General features: G+C 45.3%; 1 protein-coding gene across 2 annotated transcripts in view; it reads right to left on the bottom strand.

The window, feature by feature from the left end:
* Window positions 1-23,846, bottom strand: part of ZNRF3 (zinc and ring finger 3) — a 153,097-nt gene that overhangs the window by 41,318 nt on the left and 87,933 nt on the right. For both annotated transcript variants that reach the window (XM_035017283.1, XM_035017282.1), the window contains exon 2: window positions 18,862-18,987. In XM_035017283.1, coding sequence (XP_034873174.1) covers window positions 18,862-18,987 — 126 coding nt within the window. The remainder of the gene's footprint in view (window positions 1-18,861; window positions 18,988-23,846) is intronic.

The raw sequence follows: 23,846 nt of genomic DNA, 5'->3' as shown, positions 1-23,846 counted from the left end.
GGCTATAGTTTTGAAATATCAGGTAAATTCAACGTCCCGTACCCATTTATACCTTAAACTACACACCCTAGCCCAAAAGCTGAATAAACCTTTTTGGTTAACAAAACAGATTAACTGGCCACCTATATTATCACTGCCACAGAACTCAACTGGAGGATCAATTGCGAGTGGTGAGAGACATCCAACTTCTTAATCCTTCTAGTAAAGCAGCCAACAAGAATAGTGGTTGGCATGACTGATGAAAAACCAATAACCTTCTTCTGAAGGTTACATTCAAGCCAAGGGTCATCACCAATGCACTCTTCACCTGCATGGGTCTCAGTGGTACCCAGTCCATCCCATGCCCCTCCCCCATTTAGCTCTGTCCTGAGGACACACAGAAAGAGAAAGGTACTCATTCTTTAAGCCTTGAAGAGCCACGTCCAAGTTAGACAGGCTTGACAATGGAGAGAAAGGGAACACAAAATACCCAAAAGGTTCAAGTGAATCTGGACCCCCAACCCCTCTTTCCTAGTTTCTTCAAGACACGTGCCTGACACCTAGAAGAGCCGAAGTAAATCATACCACTGTTAACTTCTTCATGTCAAGTCAGGGAAAGAATCTGGAGGAGTTAGCTCAGAACACGGAGTGAGGGAAGTCATCACCTCCACGGAGAGCACACATGATCAGCAACTCCAGACTCCACAGCCAGGCTCTGAATAGTCAAGGATCTTCAACTCCCACTAGTAAGAATACGATCTGGAGCATGGACTTTGCCCACCAAACGGGACATGGTGGTGATGACATTTTTTAATATAGAGAAATTGTGTCATCCTCATAGGCCCTTCCTCATTGAGCATAGACATGAGACAGGTACAATTTCAGATAGTTTTGTAAAAAAGGAAAGAAATAGGGTTTTTATAGAAGGGCAAAATGAGCAAAAGAAAAAGAAGAGATATGACTAAAATATTACAAAAGGTAAATATTGGGGGGTACCTGGGGGGGCTCAGTCGGTTAAGCATCTGCCTTTGGCTCAGGTCATGATCCCAGGGTTCTGGGACCAAGTCCCACATCGGGCTCCCTGCTCGGGGTGGGGAGTGGGGGAGGCCTGCTTCTCCCTCTCCATCTGCTTGGCACTCTGCCTACTTGTGCTCTATCTGTCAAATAAATAAAATCTTAAAAAAAAAATTATAAAAAGGGTAAAGACTGGTAGGAAACTTACAGTTCAAGAAACCTCTGATTTCCCACACATGCTCTCTGTAGTTCAGTAAGCCCAAGGCAGAAATGAACACCCTGAGCTCCAAGCGAGGGGGGCTGGCTTGGCATCTAAAATATAAGCTCTTCACGGGACACTGACCTTCTAATTCCAGCATCATCATGTAGCAGCCCCCCATGATCATGAAACCGCTGATCCTCTCCAATCAGATGTGAGAGGCTTCATTCCTCTGCACTATTCAATAAACCAGCAAAAACCAACTTCAAACCTGGTGGGCCACTGCTCAGGTATCTGTGGCCCAGGGGGAGTGAGCACAGACCCTGACTCCATTCTCTGCTGGCCCCAAAGACGCCGGGCTAGCTGAGAAAGTTCCACATGGTGTCCAGGTCCACCACCTGTCCCAATCCAAATCTTCCTCTTCTTTCCCTTCTCCCGTCCACAAAGAGGCTGCCTCTTCTCCTCTCGGAGGCTTAGGCTTTGCTCTTTTCTTTAATTTCAGAAAGAATCCCAAAACTCTTACCAACCTATAATCTCCGCATCCCATCAAAACCTCCAAGGGTGCATGTGAGACCCATGGGCCATGGTGCGTGCACATGCACACGCTCTGCTGAGGGGGATTTCTGTGAGGTAACACGGCCTCAGTCGGCAAAGGCAAGGTTTTCCTCCCGGCACGCAAGGGTCAGAGGCCTGGCTCGGAGGAGCCGCTCATTGTGTGGCCGCCTGGGGCAGGCAGCAGCAAGCGCTGGGAGGGGAAAGGTTCCCTTTTAAGCACATGGCGCTAAGAGCTTCCCAGTGACCATGGAAACAGGCGCAGTGGGTTCCCAGCCTGAGAACCAGGGAGAGCAGCCGTGATTCAAACACAAAACACACCCAGGGTCTGAAAAGCAGAGACAGGAGGGGCCGGGGTGAGGGGCGGGCAGCCCAGGCTGGCAGGAACTGAGCGGCTCCCTGGTAGGAAAATCTGGCCAATGAAGCTGAGCAGGTTCACGGGGTTTCCTTTTCATTCGAGGCTTTCTTCTCGCTCCCGTCACTGCCCCTCGGGTCCTATTCAGCACCTCATCAGATCAGTAGAGCCAGGCCTTTGGCTGGCCTGCTGGCGGCAGGGCCTGGAACCGGGAGGGAGGTGATCAAAGGAGCCGCCAATGCAGCCGCCACCCCCCTCCCTCCTCCCTGCCCGCCTGCTCGCCCTCCTCCTCGGATGAGGCCCTGCCAAGGTGATCCGGTGGAAGCCACTGGGGGACGGCAAGGGAGAGAGGCAGCTTTGCTGTCTGCCCTTCTGTTAGAAGAGACACAAAGCACAGCTTGACGGAGACACGCCACTAGCAGGTCAGAGCTCCCTCCTTCTGGGATGTCTCTGTTCTTAAACCAGGCAACGGGGAAGCCACCTAGACTGGCAGGCTCGGGCCGTACTTGGATGCCCAGATCCTGAAGCCAAAAGACTAGCGGCCCTGAGACATGCTGTGTCCCGGCCCTCTTTCCACAGCTGCGGGCCTCCCAGGCCCAGAGGTGGATGAAGTTACACTGCGGCGGGTTTCTGAGATTCTGTGCCCCGTTTCTTCAGGGTTCCTATTTAAAAGGGGAGAAAAAGCTATCTGGGAATTTCTTCCGCCAGGAAGAGGAAGCGTTGTGATTTAGAATCTGTGGAGGAGGACAGATCTCCCACTTACTGATGAATATCTTTTCTCTCGGGTGGGACTGGATCAAAGTCCAAGTGTCCCATCTGGCACAGGGCCAGCCAGGACCAGCGACAGAAGTGAGCCCGCAAGGCGGCCTCCGGCCCTGACCAGTGTCTCTGGAGGAAGGCAGTGTTTGGACAGGCCTGTAATTTGAGAAGCCCATTAGGTGCGTTCTCCCTTTCTTACCTTTGTTGGGCTGCCAAAATATTTACTTGACTTCTTAACTCTAAATCTCTGAAACACACCTGCATTGCCTAAAACAGGCAATTTTCTTATTTTCTCTTATGCACGGAAGAGAGTCCAACCTAAGCGCAGACGGCAAGCGCGCAGAGGGATGAAGAGGGTGGGGGCCTGGTCAGAGATGCAGCTTTAAACAACACGACTGCTTCTGAACAGATGGGTGTATAGTGCATTTGTCTTTTGGGGTGGGGGGCAGCGGGTAGGGTGGAGTTTGTGGGGAAGCATGAACAGTTGAAAGCAATTCCACAGGTAATCCTTTTGCAAAACAAACTGATTCTATTTTGACCTTTAGGGAAGAGTCCATTTCCATGCCAAGGAAAAATTCTGTATGGTAGCCAACTACACTTATTTATTTATTTTTTTTATCGCACTCATGTTATAAAAGCCAACAGCACTGTACTACCAGCAGAAGGACTGAAGACCGTATGACAGGAAACATGCCGTGCTCAAACAACAAAGAGTATTTCGGATGATATGAATGACTCAGAATAACTGCGATTTTTTTTTTTTTTTTTTTTTTTGCCTTTTCTTGGTGCTTCTGGCATCATGAGAAAGAACTTAGGAAACCAGTCTCAGTTCCAGTAAGTGTGAAGCCACTGCACGACCATCTCCCCTTGCCACGTGCACCTGTCTATCAGCTCCCGGTCCTGCCAGGCACTCTCCGAAGCATGCACTTGCCAAGGCTGAGTGGCCTGAAGTCAGACCTTCCAGACGGGCTGTGGTTTCTGGGCAGAGCTCAAGAAAAGGTTGAGTTGCACTGCCCGTGGGTGCTGTTTTTGGGAGCACAGAATCCTGGTCGATGACCCTCCAAGGCACCTACGCCCCCTTCTGAGAACAAGAGCCCAGCCATTAGTTAGAGGAATGATTTTCAGTCTGGTGCTCATCAGCAGACCTGGGGGAGAAAAATTCTTTTGGAAACACTTGCTAGATATTGAACATTCTAAAACGGGCCCTTTGAGCTGTTATCTTTCCAAAGACACCAAAAAGTACAGCGGGGGTGGGAGTCTTACTGACAGCTATCACTCGCCTATATCCTTTCTGTCGCATTTCAAAAATGGCACCTCTCTTACCTTTATTTTGACAGACTGTCTTGTCTTCCCTACTTAGACCTGATGGCATATAATCTTAAAGCCATAAGAAATCAGGTCCCTAGGGCTGGTCAGCAGGAGCATTTGCATTCATGGGCACTTGCTAGGACTCTTCGGAAATGGCAGCCCAGTGTCTTCCAGAACCATTATTAGCTTTAAAAAAAAAAAAAAGGGAAGGAGGCTGGGGGGCAGTAGCTCTGCTGTCTTTCCGTATTTTCAACCCAGCCATTCAGCTACTAAGCTGGAACTGAAGTTCTGACCACTGATATGCCTAGCGGTCTCTCATCCTCCTGCCATAGGATATGTGGAGACTGTTGTGGCTCAGATGTCCCAGGTGAAATCAAAGTATCCAGGAAAGCAGGACCACAACAGAGAGAGACCAATGCTTCCTGGCCCTCTGCTAACTTTAAGCTTCCATAGGGAAAGACAGAATAAATTCTTTATTACAAATCCTAGAAGGCCCTTAAGTATATGACCACATAGAACACCACAGTAAGGACATCTATGAGGTCTCAGTGAGACAAGGAGCCTTCCAATGGTATCTTAGATATTATACCAAAAGCACAAGAATCCAAAGAAAAAATGGATCAACTGGACTTCATCAGAATTTAAAATTTGTGCACAGTAAAGACCACCATCAAGAAAGTAAAAAGAAAACTCAAGAGAATGGGAGAAAATATTTACAAATCATGTATCTGATAAGGGATGTGTATCTAGGATATATAAGGAACTCTTACAACTTAGTAGTAGATAAATCACCAATTTTTAAAAAATGGACAAAGGATCTGAATAGACACTTCTCCAGAGAAGATATACAAACTTTCAATAAGCACATGGTAAGACGCTCAACATCATTCCCCATCAGGGAAATTCAAGTCAAAACCACAATGAGATACTGCTTCATACCCACTAAGATGACTGTAATCAAAAAGACAGATAATAACAAGGCTTGGCTAGGATGTGGAGAAATCATACATTACATACATACAACGGTAATGTAGAATGTGTGGCCACTTTGGGAAACAGTCTGGCAGTTTCTCAAAAGGTTAAACATGGTTACCATATGACCCAGCAATTCCACTCTTAGTCATTTACCCTGAAGAAATGAAAACCTATGTCTACACAAACTCTGGCAAACAAATGGTCAGAAGAGTATTATTCTTAATAACCAAAATGTTAAAACAATCTAAATGTCCATTCACTGAAAAATAAGCAAGCAATAAACAACATACAATGGAATATTATTTGGCAATTTAAAAAATGATGTACTGCGGGCACCTGGGTGGCTTAGTCAGTTGAGTGTCTGCCTTCGGCTTGGGTCATGATCCAAGGGTCCTGGGATTGCCCCGCTTGGGGCTCCCTGCTTAGCAGGGAGTCTGCTTCTCCCTCTCCCAATGCCCCTCCCCCCGCTTATATGCACACTCTCTCTCAAATAAATAAATAAAGTCTTTTTTTTAAAAAATGACATACTGATGCATGCTGCAGCATGGAGGAACCCTGACAACAGAATGCTGAGTGAAAGACACTAGACACCAAAGACCACATATTGAATGGTTCCACTGGTAAGAAATGTCCAGAAGGAAAGGGAAATGACTGCAAAAGGGTAAGGGGTTTCTTTTGGGGATGATGAAAATCATATATTTGATAACAGACTTGTATCTATGATATACAAAGAATATGAAAATACTAAAATTGATGGCAGTGATGGTTGTGCAATTCTATGAATATACTAAAAACTGTACACTTAAAAAAAATGAATAAGCTTTCATGTGAGAACAACATGTGAGTAAAAACTGTACACTTAAAAAAAATGAATAAGCTTTCACGTGAGATCGTCATTTCTGTTCTGTTTCTGTATAGAGTCCATCTGAACGCGTATTTCCAGAACAGAACTGGAGAGAAAAGTTTTGGTGGTGAAACAATCTTGGGCAACCTGAAGTTGAAATAGGTTATGTATGTAGTTGGTTTTAACCACAGTGTACATTTCCTAATTAAAAATTCTGTGTGCACTGGGATGCCTGGCTGGCTCAGTCTGTAGAGCATGCAACTCCTGATCTCGGGATCCTGAGTCAAGCCCTGCGTTGGGTGTGGAGCTTACTTTAAAAAAAAAAAAAAAAAAAAATTATGTGTGAATGCTGGAATGGAGTGAAACATGGTTATGGCAATCATGACAATGAACACAAATTCTGAAAGCAACTCCCCAGGCTGACAGAGTTGGGGCAGGGATATGACGCACTGGGTAGGAGAGGATGAGAATTAATTAGGATTCCCTGGTCTGAAGAATAGCACAAACAGGCATCTGCTTTGTTGATTTACCAATTAATTCTTTCCAATGAGTTCACACAAGCGTATTTCACATAGCTCTGGAAATAAGTTTTAAAACAACAAAAATGAAAACAGTATGGTACTGGCCCAAAAAGGGATATAGAATTTATTCGACAGTAGATAATGCAGAATATGACCCTACTCTAGAATTCAGTAGCACAGAGTATATTACTTTTTTCAAGAAGGAAGATACATAAAATGAAGGAAATGACTTAAAAGGGGTTGGAAGAACTTTGAGAGACTCAGACACTTCCTGATATTAAACATCAAAATAAATTTTGAGTGATTTAAAGATCTAACCTTAAAAGGAAAACTGATCATAGAAAAAGTAGAAAAGGCAAAAATGACTCTAAGTTTGCAAGAGAGGAACAGAATAATTAAGTTTAGCAGCAAGAGAAGAAATCATTAAGGAATCACGATCATGTCAAATTTTTAAACTCCTGCATGCCAAGAAAGCTAAGCAAATAAAGATAAGAAAATAAAAGGGACAGTTAAGAAATACTCCAAATGACAAGGAATGAATATATCGCTATTAAAAAAAAAAAAAAAATCGGGGTGGCTGGGTGGCTTGTCGGTTAAGTGTCTGCCTTCTGCTAGGGTCCTGATCCCAGGTCCTGGGATTGAGTCCCATATCGGGCTTCCTGCTCAACGGGGAGCCTGCTTCTTCCTCTTCCTCTCCCCCGCAACCCCCTCATGCTCTCTCTCTCTCAAATAAATAAAATCTTACCAAAAAAATCTACATTAATATTCATCCTTACAAATGAGCAAGGGACCAGAATAGAAAATTCACAAGACAGAAAAAAGAAAAAAAAAAAAAAAAGAATTTTCACAAGACAGGAAATTTAATTAGTAGATGGGAAAAAAGCTTACTTAGAGTTTAATATTTGCCAATAATCAAGGACATGGCAATAAAAACAATAAAGTACTATTTTGATCTTTCAAATTACTAAAAAAATGTATTAATGATAATGGTCAATGTTATTAGCGTTGCTTATGTAAAAAATGATTCACTCTTTTTTTTGGTAGGGTAAACTGAGGAACTTTCCAGGAAAGCAATTTGTAACTGTTTGCATCAAGAGTCATAAAAAAATGTTCATATCCCTTGATCTGTAATCTCCTCCTCGAATATTACCATAAGGGAATAATTCAAAGAGATGGGGAAAAAAAAAAAGCCAATCCTACATAAAGAAAGGTTTCAGTGTGGCTTATTTGTAAGGATTAAAAATAAAACAGAAGTGATTTAAATATTGAAGCCTGGGGGCACTTGGGTGGCTCAGCCGTTAAGCGTCTGCCTTTGGCTCAGGTCATGATCCCAGGGTCCTGGGATCGAGCACCACATTGGGCTCCCTCCTCCGTTGGAAGCCTGCTTCTCCCTCTCCCACTCCCCCTGCTTGTGTTCCTGCTCTCACTAACTCTCTTTGTCAAATAAATAAATAAATAAATAAATAAATAAATAAATATTGAACCCTGGGGTAAATGGTCAAATAAATCATGGTATATTCTACTGTCACAGTAAGCAGCCATTAAAATGATAGGTTATGAAAATAATAGCAAATTGGTAAAATGACTGTTATTAAGTTCGAAAGGCCAAACAGTTGTGTGTACCTTCATAATAATTACATTAGAGGGGCGCCTGGATGGCTCAGTTGTTAAGCGTCTGCCTTCGGCTCCGGTCATGATCCCAGAGTCCTGGGATCGAGCCCCGCATCGGGCTCCCCGCTCTGCGGAAAGTCTGCTTCTCCCTCTCCCACTCCCCCTGCTTGTGTTCCCTCTCTCGCTGTGTCTCTCTCTGTCAAATAAATAAAATCTTTAAAACAATAACAATAGTAATAATAATTACATTAAAAATCAGGCTCAGAGAAGAACACTGGAAGGGCATAAACTAAAAGTGAGTACTTGTGTTAAAGGAGACAAAGTTTTTTTCCCCCCTTTTATTTTCAAATTCCCCATAATTAATTGTTTCATGCAACAAACATTTACTGACTGCCTACTCTATGTGCTTGGCACTAGTAATATAAAAATGGTGGTCAAAATTATTATACTGCTTACATACTTAAAAAAAAAAAGACAAAGGGACCAGAAAATTCTGTTAGTTTCAAAAATAGTAAAATAAATTAATGCTATAATTTTGGGTATACTTTTAAAATTAGGGGTTTATTGGGTATAATTTTTAAATTAGCTGTTAAGATTCTATCAATTGAAACTCTGAAAAAAAGGAAAAACGCTAAGAAAATAACTCACTTTTAAAAACCAAACTACTATGTTTTATAAAGAGATGAAAAAGAAAGCTTTTCAAGCTAAAGATTTTAAAATTGGGTTTCTGAAAATCAAGCCAAGGTAACAAAAGTTCCTTGCATATTTCACATTCTTTTCTCTGAGGTTCATTTAAGAGTTGATACATTTGTGAAAATCCATCAGCATTAGGTTAATGTGTAATAGTGAAGTCCCAGGGCCTTTATACATCCCAACAAACAGCCCCAGTTCTTCAGACTAACTAGATTTTTATTTTATCCCACAGTGCTTAGGACAGCTGGAATGTGTTGAAACTCTTATTATTTTTATAACTAGCAAAAATGATGCAGAATTTAAAGTATTTCAGTATCCCAAAGGAATTGTTTAGACTGCCTCCAACTTCAAACCGAACACAAGAAGCGTTAAGTCAGAACACACAACCCAATGTCTGATTTGGAAAACAAGAGCACCAGAAGAGAAATGGTACCTTTCATCAAATAAAATACAGTGCTTTTTGGAAAGAAAACAAACATAAAAGACAGATTAAGGAAAAGAAATTGCATTTGTCTGCAGCCTACAATGGTCTTGTCACCAAGATTAGCAGCCGGGATCTTGTCAACGTCCCCATTCCTCCTGCTTCTGCACCCAGTGGGGCATTCTCCTGCACAGGTGTGACATAAGTGCTCTAAAATGTGCAATGGTCCAACCTGGTGTGCAGGTTTTCCAAGGGCTTGGTAGACAGAAAACCAGTTACATGCAACCACTATTGAGACAGCCCCCAAAATGTGAAATGCCCATGGCCATGGCCAGAAAACACTTTCGAGTGACTGACAACCCACTGTTGCTTATTTGGGCTAACTCACACACGTGACCAGGCACGTGCAAGACCCCTCTGAGAACAGAGAGCAGATGGGACTTGGGGGCTTATCTCCAGGTATGAGAGATTCGGGTCACCCGACATGGGACTGGTATCAGACATATTACAATGACTTATTATGTTGGGTTCTAACTTTTTTATACTTCAAAATGGCCTCTCAAAGGTTGATAAGAACATTAGCTATTTTTGATGGGCTTTTCTGCTGGCCGGTAACACCACTTAGTTTCCTAGGACAGCCTCATTTGTGAGAGCCTGGTTCAACTGGAGGGGACAAGGGCCAGAAGGAGTGTCCACGAGCCAGGCTTCCCCCGGTCTGGGGAGGTGGGAAGCCTGTGCTCCTCGGATTGGCAGACACATTATTTGTTCTATTCACTCAGTCTATCTTCAAAATTCCCTTAAGCCTCTCAGTGGATTTCAAATAATGGTTTTGTTAGCCTTTTATAGCTGAAAATGTCATGAATCTACTTAAAAAAAAAAAAAAAGGTATTGTGCTTAATATAGCCTTTTAACTAAGAGGTGCCTAGAAGATTTAGGTAGAGAAGAAAAGCATCAAAATAAGAGTTTGATTTTTACATCAGACATGTGACCTTAGAATAAAAGTTGGTATTCCCTGAGTTTTTCCTTTTTCCATTCATATCATGCCAATCTTTTCCTCCTGATCTGATTTCTTTTACTAAGTTCCTTTCCTGCTTTCCTTTTTAACCAAATATGGGAGGTATTTACCCAAGTGTTCCCTAAAATAAATCCGAAGAGCCTTCCAAACTTCCTCTCCAACAACAAACCCACCTCAGCTCACCTTAGAAAAAGGGCTTTCATCCGCTTGGTAGGAGCAAGTTTAGAGAAGGAAGGAAACTGATACTTGTGGGGAATTCACACATTCCAAAAACTTGACATACATCATTTTTTTAATCATCACAATGATCTTGACAGAGGGGGATATGAAGAAATGGAGGCAAAGAGAGATTTAACTGGCCCAAAGTTACCCAGCTACAACTGGAGTGGAAGAAGGACCATTTACACCTAGGCCATACAGCTTCAAGATCCGGGCTCTCTGCATTCCTCACGTGGAAGCCAAACATGCTCGAACACTGAACACGCATTTCACCAGAACATACCACAAAGGCTACCATGAACCTGTCATTACACTGGAAGGCAGTGGGGCAGGGAAGGAAAGGAAGGAGAAGTGGAATTTAAGGCCTTCGTAGGGAGAGAAAACCTGTCCGTCATAAGACAGGGTGTCTCATCTGGGACACTACTGACATTTGGGGCCAGATCATCTTTGTGGAGGGGGGGGCTGTCCTGGGCATTGTAGGATGTTGAGCAGCATCCTTGGCTTCTACCACTAGATGCCAGTAGCACCCCCAACCCCTACCCAATCCCTCCTGGGAGGGCACATCTCCAGGTGAGAACCACTGCAATAAGAGGACTCAGATAACATGCTCTGAGAAGGTCTGACACAGGTTAAGTGTCCCCAAGCACAGGGTGCTCCCCAGGGATACCCTGGCAATGTGCTGTGGTCACAGTGCCCCATGCGCTTCCCTAACTGGAGGAGGCCAACGCCTGTAACCGGCCGCCTTCTCCCCTTTCCCACAGTGAGTCAGACCCCAGTCCCACCATCCCGCTGGAGACGGGAACCTCACACTCAAGAGTGCTAAGTGGGGCTTGGCCTATGGACCAGGGCACTCAGGTACCCAAGGAAATGCACGTCTGTGACCAAAAACCCCAACGAGAAAGGCAGGCTGAAGGATAAGACCCGCCCCCCAAGACACACACACACACACCCCTACAGGCTAAAATCCCAATGAGAAGGGCAGGCTGAAGGATAAGACGCCCCCCTGCCCCCGCAGTCTGATCCAAGTTCCCACACAGGCTGAAGGATAAGACCCCCCCAAGACAGACAGACAGACAGATAGACACACACACACACACACACACACACACCCTTACAGGCTCTTAACTCTGCAGTCTGATCCAAGTTCCCACACGTTTTTGCCTTAAGCAAAGGTCCATCTAGTTAAGCCCTGTTATTGAAGGTCAAGGCGGAAGGTTATATCCCAATGCAAGTCTCAAAATAGTAAGATCTTTTTTACTTAAGTTCTTTAAATTCATTGTTCAGTTATTTTTTATTAAATATGGAAATCAGCAACCATCAGTTTTATTCAAATTATTTAAACTTCAGAACCAACACTCTTTTGACTCGGGTACTACAGAACATAATAATTTCATGACAACACGTTCACCTCTGTTCCTGCATCATCCTCAGTTTCTGCTCAGAGGGAAAGGAGAGGGAGAATTTCAAACAGGCTCCACACCAAACGCGGAGTCTAATGCGAGTCTGAATCCCACGACCCTGAGATCAAGCGCCCCTCTGCTAACCTTATAACAGGGCTTTTCCCTCAGCCAAGCTCTAGATGATATTACAATGGGGATGTCATGCTAGGTCAGTGCACTCAAATCTCTGATCTCCTCTTAGATTCTTAAAAATTAAGAACCCCAAAGAACTTCTGTTTCTGTGGGTTATATCTACTGATATTTACCGTATTAAGAATTAAAACTGAGAAATATTTATTTATTTTTAAGTAAACTTTACACCCAATGTGGGGCTCAAACTTACCACCCTGAGACCAAGAGTCACATGTTCTACCAACTAAGTCAGCCAGGTGCCCCAAAACTGAGAAATCCTTAAAACACAGAATATATGAGCACACGTTCCCTTAGCTGACAGAGCAATGAAGTCACCACATAAAACGATGCCTCTGGAGAATCCGTGATTCGGCAAGTGACATCTCAGTGTTATTATGAAAACAGCTCTGGTCTTGTGGGACCATCTGTGGGAATCCCTAAGGGTCCCCTGACCACATGGTGAGAACTGCCATGCTAGATCAACACCCATACCATGATTTTATCAGCTTTTTACCAAAGAACCCAGAGAAACAATGCCCAGAAAAGAAAAGCCCCCATGCAGAAAGGCTGGCCATTCATCATCATGGGGTGACGGTCCCCTTTCTGGCTTATTCCTCGTCCATTAAGCACCAACTACTGCCTATCACTGAATTATACATCAGGTTCTGCTTAATATTTGGTGAAGAAACTCAAACATCTTCAGATTGCAGTTAGTGTCATTTTCCTGCTTTCTGCTACGGCATGAAAAGAGAATACAAAGAAATCTGTTTTCTCCCGAATTCTCTATTGAGGGAGTCGCTCTTTGGAAGAAATCTTCCTGGGGGTAGCCTGATGTCCAAACGGGGGGATCTAGTCTCTGTCCTCATTGCTCCTGAATCCTCTATAACCTGTCTTACAGGACGCGGGGTTTGCTTTCCCCCAGGACCCAGCAGAAGCGATCATCACTCACGGTGGGATTATGCGCCATCACTTCAGGAACCAAATGCTTCCTTTTTCTATACCCACTGCCATCAAACTTCATATATTGTAAAAAGCTTTAAGTAATACCACTTCTTCTTTACCATGGGAAAATATACATAACACAAAACTTACCATTTTAATTCTTCTTAAGGGTACAGTTCAGTGGCATTAAGTGCATTCACAGATTTGTGCAACCATCACCACTGTCCACCTCCAGAACTTTCTCATCTTCTTCCCGAAACTCTGTCCCCGGCGAACCCCCCATCCTCCCCTCTCAGCAGCCCCTGGCAACCATTGTTGACTATTTAAGTAACAGCAAAAGAAATGGGAGGGAGAGGATGGGTCACGAGGGCTTGTATTTTATTTAGTGTTTTCAGTCCTACCATGACCAGCACTTGACACGCACGGTCTCCTTTAGGGGCTGTTCCCACCGAGGACGTGGAAATGTGCCGAGGGGCCTAGGGACTGTTCCAGGTCACAAGGGTTAAAGGGTTGGAACTGGAGCTTCAATTCAAGTTAGTCTGATGTCTAAACCCAAGTCTTAACCATTAGAGGCTCCTTCTCCTCCCAACCACCCTGAGAAAATTAAGTCCCTTTGACTCTGCTTTCTAACTTTCCAGTCATTTTGGCTTCTAGGGTCTTTATTCATTCTTTGCGAAGCAGTTACCAAGACACTCTGGGGGCTGGATGTGGGTTGGCGGAGCGAACGTCAGGGTTCAATCCTCTGCCAACCTCTCCTTCTGTATCCTGCTGCCTACTGGGAGAGCCGGGATTATAGACCAGAGCAGTTTTCCACCCTGACACACACCATCGGCCACGCTGCCTCTACATGTCACATTTGCCTAAACGCGACAACAGAAAAAGAGCAGATGAACAGACTGGGGAAATACGAAGGCAAACACGAGGTGTCCTCAGCAATGCCACTGGCTTGAATGTCACCAGACCACTGAAGAAAAGTGACGTCTGGGCACCACTCACTTCCCAGAAACACCCAACAGTGAAGAGTAACCTGATCCTTCCCTCTCCAACCAGCCTAGGGAATGAAGACTACACTCCTCAACCTGAAAGCCTCTTTCTTCCCCAGCAACTTTCAATGCCCCTTGAAGAACTTCTTGCTTCCTTTCTTTCTGCCCTGTTCCTGGAGCTTATTCCCCCATCTCTCCCAGACTCAGACAGCCCCTCTCTGTAAAACTCACCTGACCCCTCCACCCCAGAGATTCACCTCTCCTCACAATTAGTGTCTGTACCAGGGATCGGGCCTCAGCTCAGGGCAAGGAGAGGAACGAACTCTTCATAGTACACATGCGCCAGAGAAGTCCCCTCCCACTGGGGCCTCTCGGACTGACTCAGGATAAACTGAGGACATCACCCACCAGCTAATGATCCCATCTATGACTTGGTAACTACAACGGGGTAGCCCAGCACTGCCCCCCACCAGCTTTCTTCTGGACAGCCTTCTTCCTCCCACTCCCCACACATGGCTGGGCAGGAAGCTAAGTTCTGTGTGTTCCCAGCCCTAGATCACAGCTGAAAGTGACCACCGGATCCAAGAGGGGCCAACAAATCCCTTTACTGGAATCCTTCAGGCTCAAAACCAAGAGAGTGTCAGGCCCAGATATGGGGGGGGAGCTATGTATCCTACCAAGCAGGTGGAGAGAGAGGAAATAAAAGCAGATATACAGAAGACTCGGGGAGGGGCCACTGGCACTGAGCCCCAGAGTCGGGTGTTCTAGAACAGCAGCAGCACCTCTCATGGGTTCCCTGATGCCAGCCAGGAGCCTCAAGAGCAAATCCCCTTTTGGCTCAACACAGTTCAAGCTGGGTCTCTGTTAAGTGCAACCAACAGTCCTAACCAAGCCAGTGGCTACTAAAAAGCACCTGATTTTTATCTACAAACTAGTGAAGACAAAAGGGGGCAAGGGGAAGAAACTAACACAGATGAGGCAGGAGAACCGTCTTTATCTCAGATCTCAGGTCGGCTACTTGGCAGCTGTTTGATCTTAGGTTACACAGACAATGTCTCTGGGACTCGATTTCCTCGTTGTAAAATGGGAATCTGGACACGATCCCAGAGTCAGTCTGACAATGAGAGATGCTGCCTGGAAAGCTTCTAGTGCTCAGCGAGCACCCAACACATGACGGCTGCTTTTACGTTCCCGTCAGGCGTTTACCACGAGCCAGACTCTGTGGTAAGTTCTCCGCAAACATCTTGCGGGACTCCTGACGTGATGACAAGGGCAGCACCAGCCCCAAGGAGGGGCACAGGGGCCCCCGAACTGATGGGATTTTTCGGAGGTCACTCTGCCAGAGCTGGGTCTCAGTGACCTGAAATCCCCTGCCTTTCTTGTCTTTTCATGCATTTCCTCACACTGTCCTCCTAAGCACCAGAAAGAGCCAGTCCGCGCCTGTTGACCGGCCTTTCAAAACCCTCCCTAGGGCTCCACTCCAATGTGGGATGAGGGGGAGAAGAGGTTTATTCTGCCTCCATTTATGGAATCTGGGCCAGGCGGGCTTTGTTAGAAACTCCAGCACATCCTGTGTGTTCCTGCCATGAGACCCTCCATTACGTGGACGGGTCATAGGAACTGAAGCTAGTAAAGCCAACCTTCAAACTTCTTTCCTGTCCCGTAAGATGCTTAATAAACACTGTTTGAATTGAAGGGTTAAAATGCCCAGGACATAAACATAGATTCCTGCACTTTGGGGATGGTTTAAGACTCTTACTTTCAGTTAGCAAGCTCCTCAGAAATGTCAATTTTATTCTATTTTAATTTCTTAGCACTTAAACTGTCACAGGTAACCCAGTCTGCCTTTCAATGCTGCAAAGAGAATCTCCCCAAACTAGAATCTCAAGGGAAGATTTTAAATGACACAGAAGCTGAAAATATTGGAAGAGTAAAGAGGCCATAACAGCATCTTAACACGAAGTGAAAAAGAGAGGCCCAGAAAGCCAAGAGATTTGTTCCGCACTTCGTGTGATGCAGGGCCTGGCCTGGTGCCCTGGCTGGCTGTATCCCTGTGGGGGGCTCCCTCTCACCCCAACTCTGCCTCCCTAGCTGATCCTACTGTCTGCCCTGCCTCCTGCAGGATTGAAAAGATTATAAGGAGGGGGATCATAAATCATTTTTCTCTCATGAGTTATAGTGTTCCCTTCTGAGGAGTTCAAAAGCATTCAGTAATAAACCAAGGTGATGAGTTTATGTCTTTTGCTTTTAAAATGAAACTTTATTTGAACTCCTGGAGAGGCATTTACAGTTTTTTTAATTTAGGACATTCCTCTCTTGTTTCAACATTTTGCCCCATGGCATTTTCTGTGGGCGGGTAGGTGATGGGGGGGTAGGGGGCGGAGGAGGGAGAGGGGGTCTGTGTCTGGCCCAACACCCCCCCCCCCCGCCCCGCCGTTCTCCCACAGGCTTTTCCGAATGTCTGACAGAGTCCTCCCTTAGATGGTTTTCAGCAAGTCTCAACATCTATATGGAGGAGTCCCTCCTCCCACCCCCACACTGACTTGGCTACAGTTTCTTGCTTTTGTGCTTCTCTCCACTGCCCATCGTCTTCTCGCCATAGCCACCGAGAGCAAAGAAATGAGAGAAAAGCATGCTATCTGCAGGAGACAGAGCTGCCCACAAGGCTCACTTTGCGTTTCTTTATCCTAGTCTCTTGCTAGGGGCTCAAAAAAAAGGAAAGTGCAGTTAGCAAAGTTAATAAAATCAAAGCTGAAAACAATTACACTTTAAAATCAGAAAGGAAAAGAAAGAGGAAGGAAGGAAGGGAGAAAGAAAAAAGAAAGGGGGGAGAGAGAGATGCATGAGTCATCACACCTCTTGTACAGACCCAGGCTCTAAACAAACGTGGAACTGTCTTGCTTTGTCTGGCCCAAGGTTTTTGCTAATGATTTTATTCAGGTGTTAAGCCAAATTTCAGTAACTAACCACGTGTAAATACCGCCTGGCCACCACAGAGCCTTTCCAAACAGAAACGTGGTGGGGGGAGAGGGCTGTTGCTTGCAAGCAGGTAGAACCACACGCTTAGCTTCTGCATTCAATAAATATTTGATGAATGAATAAACCCAAGAAGTACTTAATGATTTCAATATATGTCTAGGGTTTTTATTCCCCCTGGCTTTGCAAGCCAGCAGGCCAAACCATACAAAACTCTTCAAGTAAAACCACTACATGGTTGTTCCAGGTGGAGGAAGAAACAATTGGGTCCCTGGGAGCCCTGTTCCAACCCACTTATAGACACAACAGATGCAAAGGTGGAACTCCACTGGATGGGGGCAAAGCAAATTAGGCCAAGTTGCTGAGCCCTGCATAGCAGCAGCTTAAGTATAGGAGAAAATATTACTTGAGGAGTGTACTACCTACAAGGAAGGCAGTGTTCCTAACCTTTAGATGTAGCTGGCATTTCTCCTAGGAAAACACTAAAGTATTCTCAAAGGGGTCGCTGCTCTCCTAGCATCATTAAGCAACTCTGGCCAACTATTTAAACGATGAAGTATCAGGGCCTGGGTCACCTAAAACACCTTGATTTGACTTCATAAACTGTAAACCAAACAGGTAATAATTCCTGGGTTGGGTCCCCCCCCCCCCTTAAAAGAGCAGGAGAACTTGACAAGCGCTCAGAAGCTTCAGAAGACAAGTGGGACATGAAAATCATAGATTAGACCCTTAACAGTCTCCTGGACCCAAAGTCTTTCAGGAGACTGGCTAGGACATCTTCAAGTCTGAGAAAGGCTCCCCGTCAAGCACCCTGCATCAAAACCACCTCTTCTCTTGCCTGGATCCCCAAGAGGTCAGGAACCAGGACTGTTTTTTCCCCAGCTGTCTGCCCATAGCTTCTGAGATTATTAAAAATAAATAAATAAATAAATAAATAATCCAGGCAATAACACTATCCTTAAGAGATACCGCCTTTTCTCCAACTAAAATTCTCATAGCTTTCTCCAAACCTTTCTCTTTAACAAATGATCCAGTTTAAAACAGATTGCCATCTGTCATATTTTAAGATCATTGATGGATAGTTTCCCAAAATAAATTTATTTCTATCTTAACACTGCAGCCAGAGATAATGCTGACCCCTCTTGGCTCACGAGTCTTTTTTAGTCCAAATGGGATGACAGCAACCAATGGCAGCAAACATTTTTTGAGAGCTTACTCTGCTGGCTGTTCGCATCTCATCTCACCTCCTAACCATCCTATGAGGTAAGTTCTAATATAGGACCATAATTGCTGTCTGCCATTCTGAAACCAAAAAAGCTCTAAAACCCAGAAGTTTTTCCATAACTTACTTGGCAGCAAAACTTAATGGACCTGAGCTCATTGAGAGGCAAAGCTACCCTGAACTAACATGAGGTGAGGCTGTTTAGATTTTAGTTATCCCACTTAATGTGAATATCTGTATAGTCTGCTACACAAATAGGAGTGTGTTTAATTACTGAGAATGGTCCCAGGCCTCCTGGGGGGGTCCCTTAATATAAAATATGCACAGCCTTAATACCTTTCTAAACTCCCCAAATCTCAGATTTCTGAAAGCTCTGTCCCCAAGGGCAGAAGGTATTGTGAATCTCTATTATAAGACACAGAGACTCCTTGAGGGGAAGTGACTTGCCTAGAGTCACAGAGTGACTCGAGATGGAGCCGACTCTGAGGCTGGCAGGCTCCATCAGAGTCCGAGCTCGGAGGCACCGTAGTGGGGCCTCCACAAGACATGGCTTAGTCCTCATCCTGCCCCATTCAGCTGGGAAAGAGTGCTGGGCCTGCATGGCTCTTCTCTGTAACCAACTGGGTGAGCCACTGATGAAATGGGAAAGCAGAGAATGCCAGTAAGAAGCGAAGCGATTCAGAGGGCCTGGCGCTTGCTTACCTTGCCCAGGACAGTGAGGCATGGTTTCGGGTCCAACTCTGGCTGTTCCAGCTTCACCACACCTACCCAGCCGTATTCATACAAGTCCTCTTCATCGTTGTTATTACACAAGCCCAGTGGGTGCATCTAGGAGACAAAGCAGGAAGAAAGCTTCAATATATAGGCCGCAGGTGTGCTTGACCCACACTGTAAGTGTCTCAGACTCAACAGTGAAAAGTCATCTCAAAACTTAAAATTAGGGATGCCCGGGTGGCTCCGTCAGTTAAGCGGCTGCCTTTGGCTCAGGTCATGATCCCAGGGTCCTGGGATCGAGGTCCGCAGCGGGCTCCTTGCTCAGCAAAAAGCCTGCTTCTCCCTCTCCCTCTGCCAACCCCCCGCCTCCCCCCCCCCCACCGTGCTCGCTCTCTCTGTCAAATAAATAAAAGCTTAAAAAAAAAAAAATCTTAAAATTAAATGGGGGGGTAGATTTTACAGATGTTTTCTCACTGCCCTTTTTTTTTTAAGTTTATTTACTTATTTAAGTAATCTCTATATCGAATGTGGGGCACAAAACCCATGACCCCGAGATCAAGAGACGCATCCTCCTCTGAGCTGGCGGGGCACCCCACTTTCTCACTGCTTTCTAAGTGGTGCTCACCCGAGGTGGACACCAGCTGATGGGATGAAGGGCAAGAAAAATCACATAACTCCCATATAAATGCCTATCTAAATTCCTGTGAAATACCATGATATTTAGTAGCAATTACAGATGAAATTAGCTAGGTTAGTTATCCTAGACTATTTGGCTTCTAATCCTTAAAGACATATCTGTGGCAAGTTATGCAAGAGGACCTGGAAACACATTCAGGAATTTATGGAAAGACCAACGGACATACGGCAGAATCACCAGTATAATTAACAAGCTGTTTAAAAGGCCACCCCTGGCTACTGGGGAACAGGTGAAATTCTTTGAGGATTTTTTCAAAACGGGCAAAGCAGGAAATCAAAAATAGGAAGAAGAGCATCATCAAATTTTTGCTAGTAAAAGTGCAGTCAGTGGAAATGTAACAACAATCCTAAAGTCTGCACTCACAGCTCTATCACTGAGTCTTATCAGGCCCTTGAACCCCCAGTAACAATCTGGGAAGAGGAAATCCTCATAGATAAACTAACTGGTCAAGAAATTAACGAGTCTGGGCGCCTGGGTGGCTCAGTTGGTTAAGCGACTGCCTTCGGCTCAGGTCATGATCCTGGAGTCCCGGGATCGAGTCCCGCATCGGGCTCCCTGCTCGGCAGGGAGTCTGCTTCTCCCTCTGACCCTCCGCCTCTCATGCTCTCTCTATCTCATTCTCTCTCTCAAATAAATAAATAAAATCTTTAAAAAAAAAAAAAAGAAATTAACGAGTCTAGCACAGTGCTAAACTCTTTACATAACTGGAAGAAATGTGTACAGACACAAGAGACCTAAGAACCCACTGTGGTTGACAGAATGATATCCTCCAAGGCTGGCCTCTAAAAGCTGGAAAAGACAAGAAACAGACTCTCCCTAGAGCCTCCAGGAGGAATGTCACCTACAGATCCATTTTCGACTTCTGACCTCCAATGCTAAGAGAATAAATTTGTGCCGCTTTAAGCCACTAAGTTCATGGTAACTTCTTAGAGCAGCAAATAGGAAACTGTTAAAACACTCTCTTTGTCCCCCACTCATTTTATAGATGAGAACAGAAGTTCAAGAGAAGTAGCTTTTCCAAGACAACAGAGCCAGCGAGTGGCCGCTCCCACAGGTGACCTGGCCCCCAGATTCACAGTCTGGCGCCTTCCCACTCCACTTGCTTAACTTTACCATTGTCCCTTCCTCCAAGAGCTAGTCATCTGACTGGGAGGGAAAGACCAAGTGATTAAATCTTTGGGAAAAAACGTTGCCAGCTCTAAATTCTGTGGTACTAGAGTTGCAACACAAATGTAGAGGGGGCAGCAAGAGTGGCTGGAATGTTCAGGGAAGCCCTGTGCAAGTGCTGAGCTGTGAGCTGAGCTTCAAGGAAGAGTCACATTGGTCAAGGAAAAGGAGAGAGAGCAGGCAGTGGTTCCAAGCCTGGGGAGGAGCAGCTAGAGGCTGGAGGGGGCAGAGGAGCAAGACCAGTCTGGTAAGTATGAAGGACCACAGTCTACATCGAGAAGGAGAGAGACAGGCTAAGACCAGAAAGGTGTTTCGACACCAAGACAATTACCACAGTTTCTTGGGTGGAAGAGTGCACAGTGGTGTGCCCAGCCTCGAGAGGCATCAAGAGCGGACGAGTGAAGGATGCAGCCCAAAGACGAGACAATCTTGGCAATTCAAAGGACCAACAGGAGGGGGTTGCACAAGCCCATGAGGCAGGTGGGCACAGGGTGCTACAAGGGGGTGGCCAGCAGCTCTCTCTAGGGGGTGAGGAATAATCCATCCCCTGTGAATTCCAATGCATGAGCCAGAGAGCCCCGGGATATCCAATTTTTGCCTGAGTCCTCAGGCTTGATGACCGTGCCCAAAGGACAAATGAAGATTCCGCCCCTGAAGAACCCAGGCCACTCTAACATGTTTGGTAGTTTATTAGATGATGAGCAGCCTGACATGCAGACCTCTGACTGGAGAGGAAATGGGTGAGAGTGATAAGCCAGTTGTACCAGCAGCCTGTTATCTCCACCACCAGGAAGGGGCTCCCTGCCCAGCTCAAGTCGGCTCCCTGAAATCCCAGGCCCAATCATGGCAATGGCAAACACACTGCTGACCCTCTTCTGCAGTATTCCATGGGTATTTTTAACCCGGCCACATGACTTGAAGGTTTCCAGGTGGAGAGTTGCTTTTTGTTACTTACACACGAATGAGGTTTGGCCCATGAAAGAGAGCTACACTGGGGGAGCTGAGGTATGGTGCAGGTCTGAGACCTGGTATCTACGGTTCCACTGATAGGAGATTGTCCAGAATAGGCAAATTCATAGGAACAGAAAGCAGATTTGTGGTTGCTGGGGAGTGACTGCTTATTGGGTCCAGGGTTTCCTTTTGGGGTAACGAAAATGTTCTGGAATCAGAGGACGGTGAGGGATGCACATTGTGAATATACCAAATTCCTCTGAATTGTATACCTTAAAATGATTTAAATGGTGAATTTTATAGAAATTTCTCCAACAATAAAAAAGTTTTAAAAAAATGTCCCAAGAGTTTACTCAGATATGACTGCACTCAGCTAACGTGGGGATCCACAGGGGAGGCCAATGGGGTTGCCACCCTTCCAGAGCCTAAGCCAATTACAGCAGCCCTTCTGGAAACCATGTCTTGCAGGACACTGTCCCTGAGAGATTAAAAACAGGTTCTTGTAAAAGTGACTAACAGTGAAGAACACTCCATAAGGGATTCAGGATTTGCTTTTGGAAATTAAAGCTCTGCAGAGGCCTAAGGGTTTTCAACCTTTGCAAACACCAGGATTTCCAACCCTTTGATTATAGGCCTATTTGTGTATACTACAATCGTGCTACTTCATGGGGACACATTTAGAGAAATCCTAAGTTAGTTAGAACGCATATAATACGTGGATGAGAGAATAAACCTAAAGTCAATGAGATTCAGGAAAAGCTAAATGCCCTTAAATGCTGAACATCCACAACGCAAAGACTAAGGGGTATGGTGGAAAGAATGGAGGGATGGTCATAGGCAGCTAGAGAGAAGAGGTGGCCTGGGAGGGCCGGTGGGATGTGGGGAGAGGAAGAAAAGGAGGCTCAGGAACGGGAACCGAGAACAGCAGAAGCAGGAGATGCCCAAGCCTGGCCCTTTGCAGCCCTGGTGGAGAGGAAGCGGCCGTGACCAGACCGGAGGCTTATGCTGTGAAGGGGCCACATGCCAGGAGAGGCATGTCAAGAGTGCGTCCGCAGGCATGCAGAAATCTGAACTATGTAAGCCTCAAACACACCCGCTGGTCCGGGTCCCCTCGAGGCTGTCAGGCCTTGCGCCCTGGGCCATACGTCGTGCCAGGCGCTCTCTCCCTCCTCTGCGGTCACACCCTCCCGTTCTCTAAGACACCCCAATCAAATCTTTCACTGACACTGCGGGGACTGTTAGCTCCAAATGGCAACCCTGTCAAGGGTGTTGACTTCTGAACATGGATCAAAGACTTAAAAACTAAAAGGAATTTTTCGAAAGCGCCAGTGGGTGCAATCCGTTGGCGTGGGTTGTTTATTTCTTCGTGGAGGGTAAAGAGCCCACCAAAATCACATCTCAGAGGATTGAAAACCTACCTCGCTATCTCTGCCGCCTTCCCAACTCCACCCTCAGTGCTTTCTTTCCTGAGTTCTTTATTCCAGTTTACATTTTCAGGTGCCCAACTACTGGTCCTATGAATTCAACCTCAGCAATGTCTAAATATTGCATGATTGGGGTCTAAATACTGTACGACTGGGGTCTCTGTCAGCTCACCCCTGATGACAGTATCAGCTTCTGGAAATGCCTGCCACCCCAGGCCTCCAACCATTTATACCCTAGGGTTCTCTTTTCCCAAGGGCTCCAACTTACGAGCTCAGCAGCATGTTTTATAGGGAAGTACAAGTAGCCATAACATGAAAATGCTCATCTGTGAACTGACCTGTCTCAAAGGATGGAATATTCTAGGCAAAGGCATGAAACACAAACAAATATGCCACATCTGAGGGTTTTCTCATAATTAAGTATTTACTATGCTATCATGTTTATGTATTTTATTTACTCCTTATGGCAACCCCTTGCTAACTGTTGGAATAACAATTGTGACTAGACATTTTAAGTAAGTTGCAAACTAGAAGTGCAAATCAGCAGCTGATGCAGAATATAATGGAGCCCATAAAAGCCATATTAGTCAATAATAGGATTCCACTCAAAGCCAATCACAAACAATCTAGTGAAAGATTAAAGAAGAAATCCACAAGAGAGATGAACCACAGAGAATGATCAAAGAATTAAGATGGAACTTTGGAAAAAGTAAGGGAGTCCTCTAATATTTTGG

This window comes from Mirounga leonina, unplaced genomic scaffold (assembly GCF_011800145.1).
Source record: "Mirounga leonina isolate KUSES-001 unplaced genomic scaffold, KU_Mleo_1.0 Mir_171, whole genome shotgun sequence".
NCBI lineage: Eukaryota > Metazoa > Chordata > Mammalia > Carnivora > Phocidae > Mirounga > Mirounga leonina.
The sequence above is the reverse complement of the archived record's forward strand: the minus strand, read 5'-3'. Positions and strand labels throughout refer to the sequence as shown.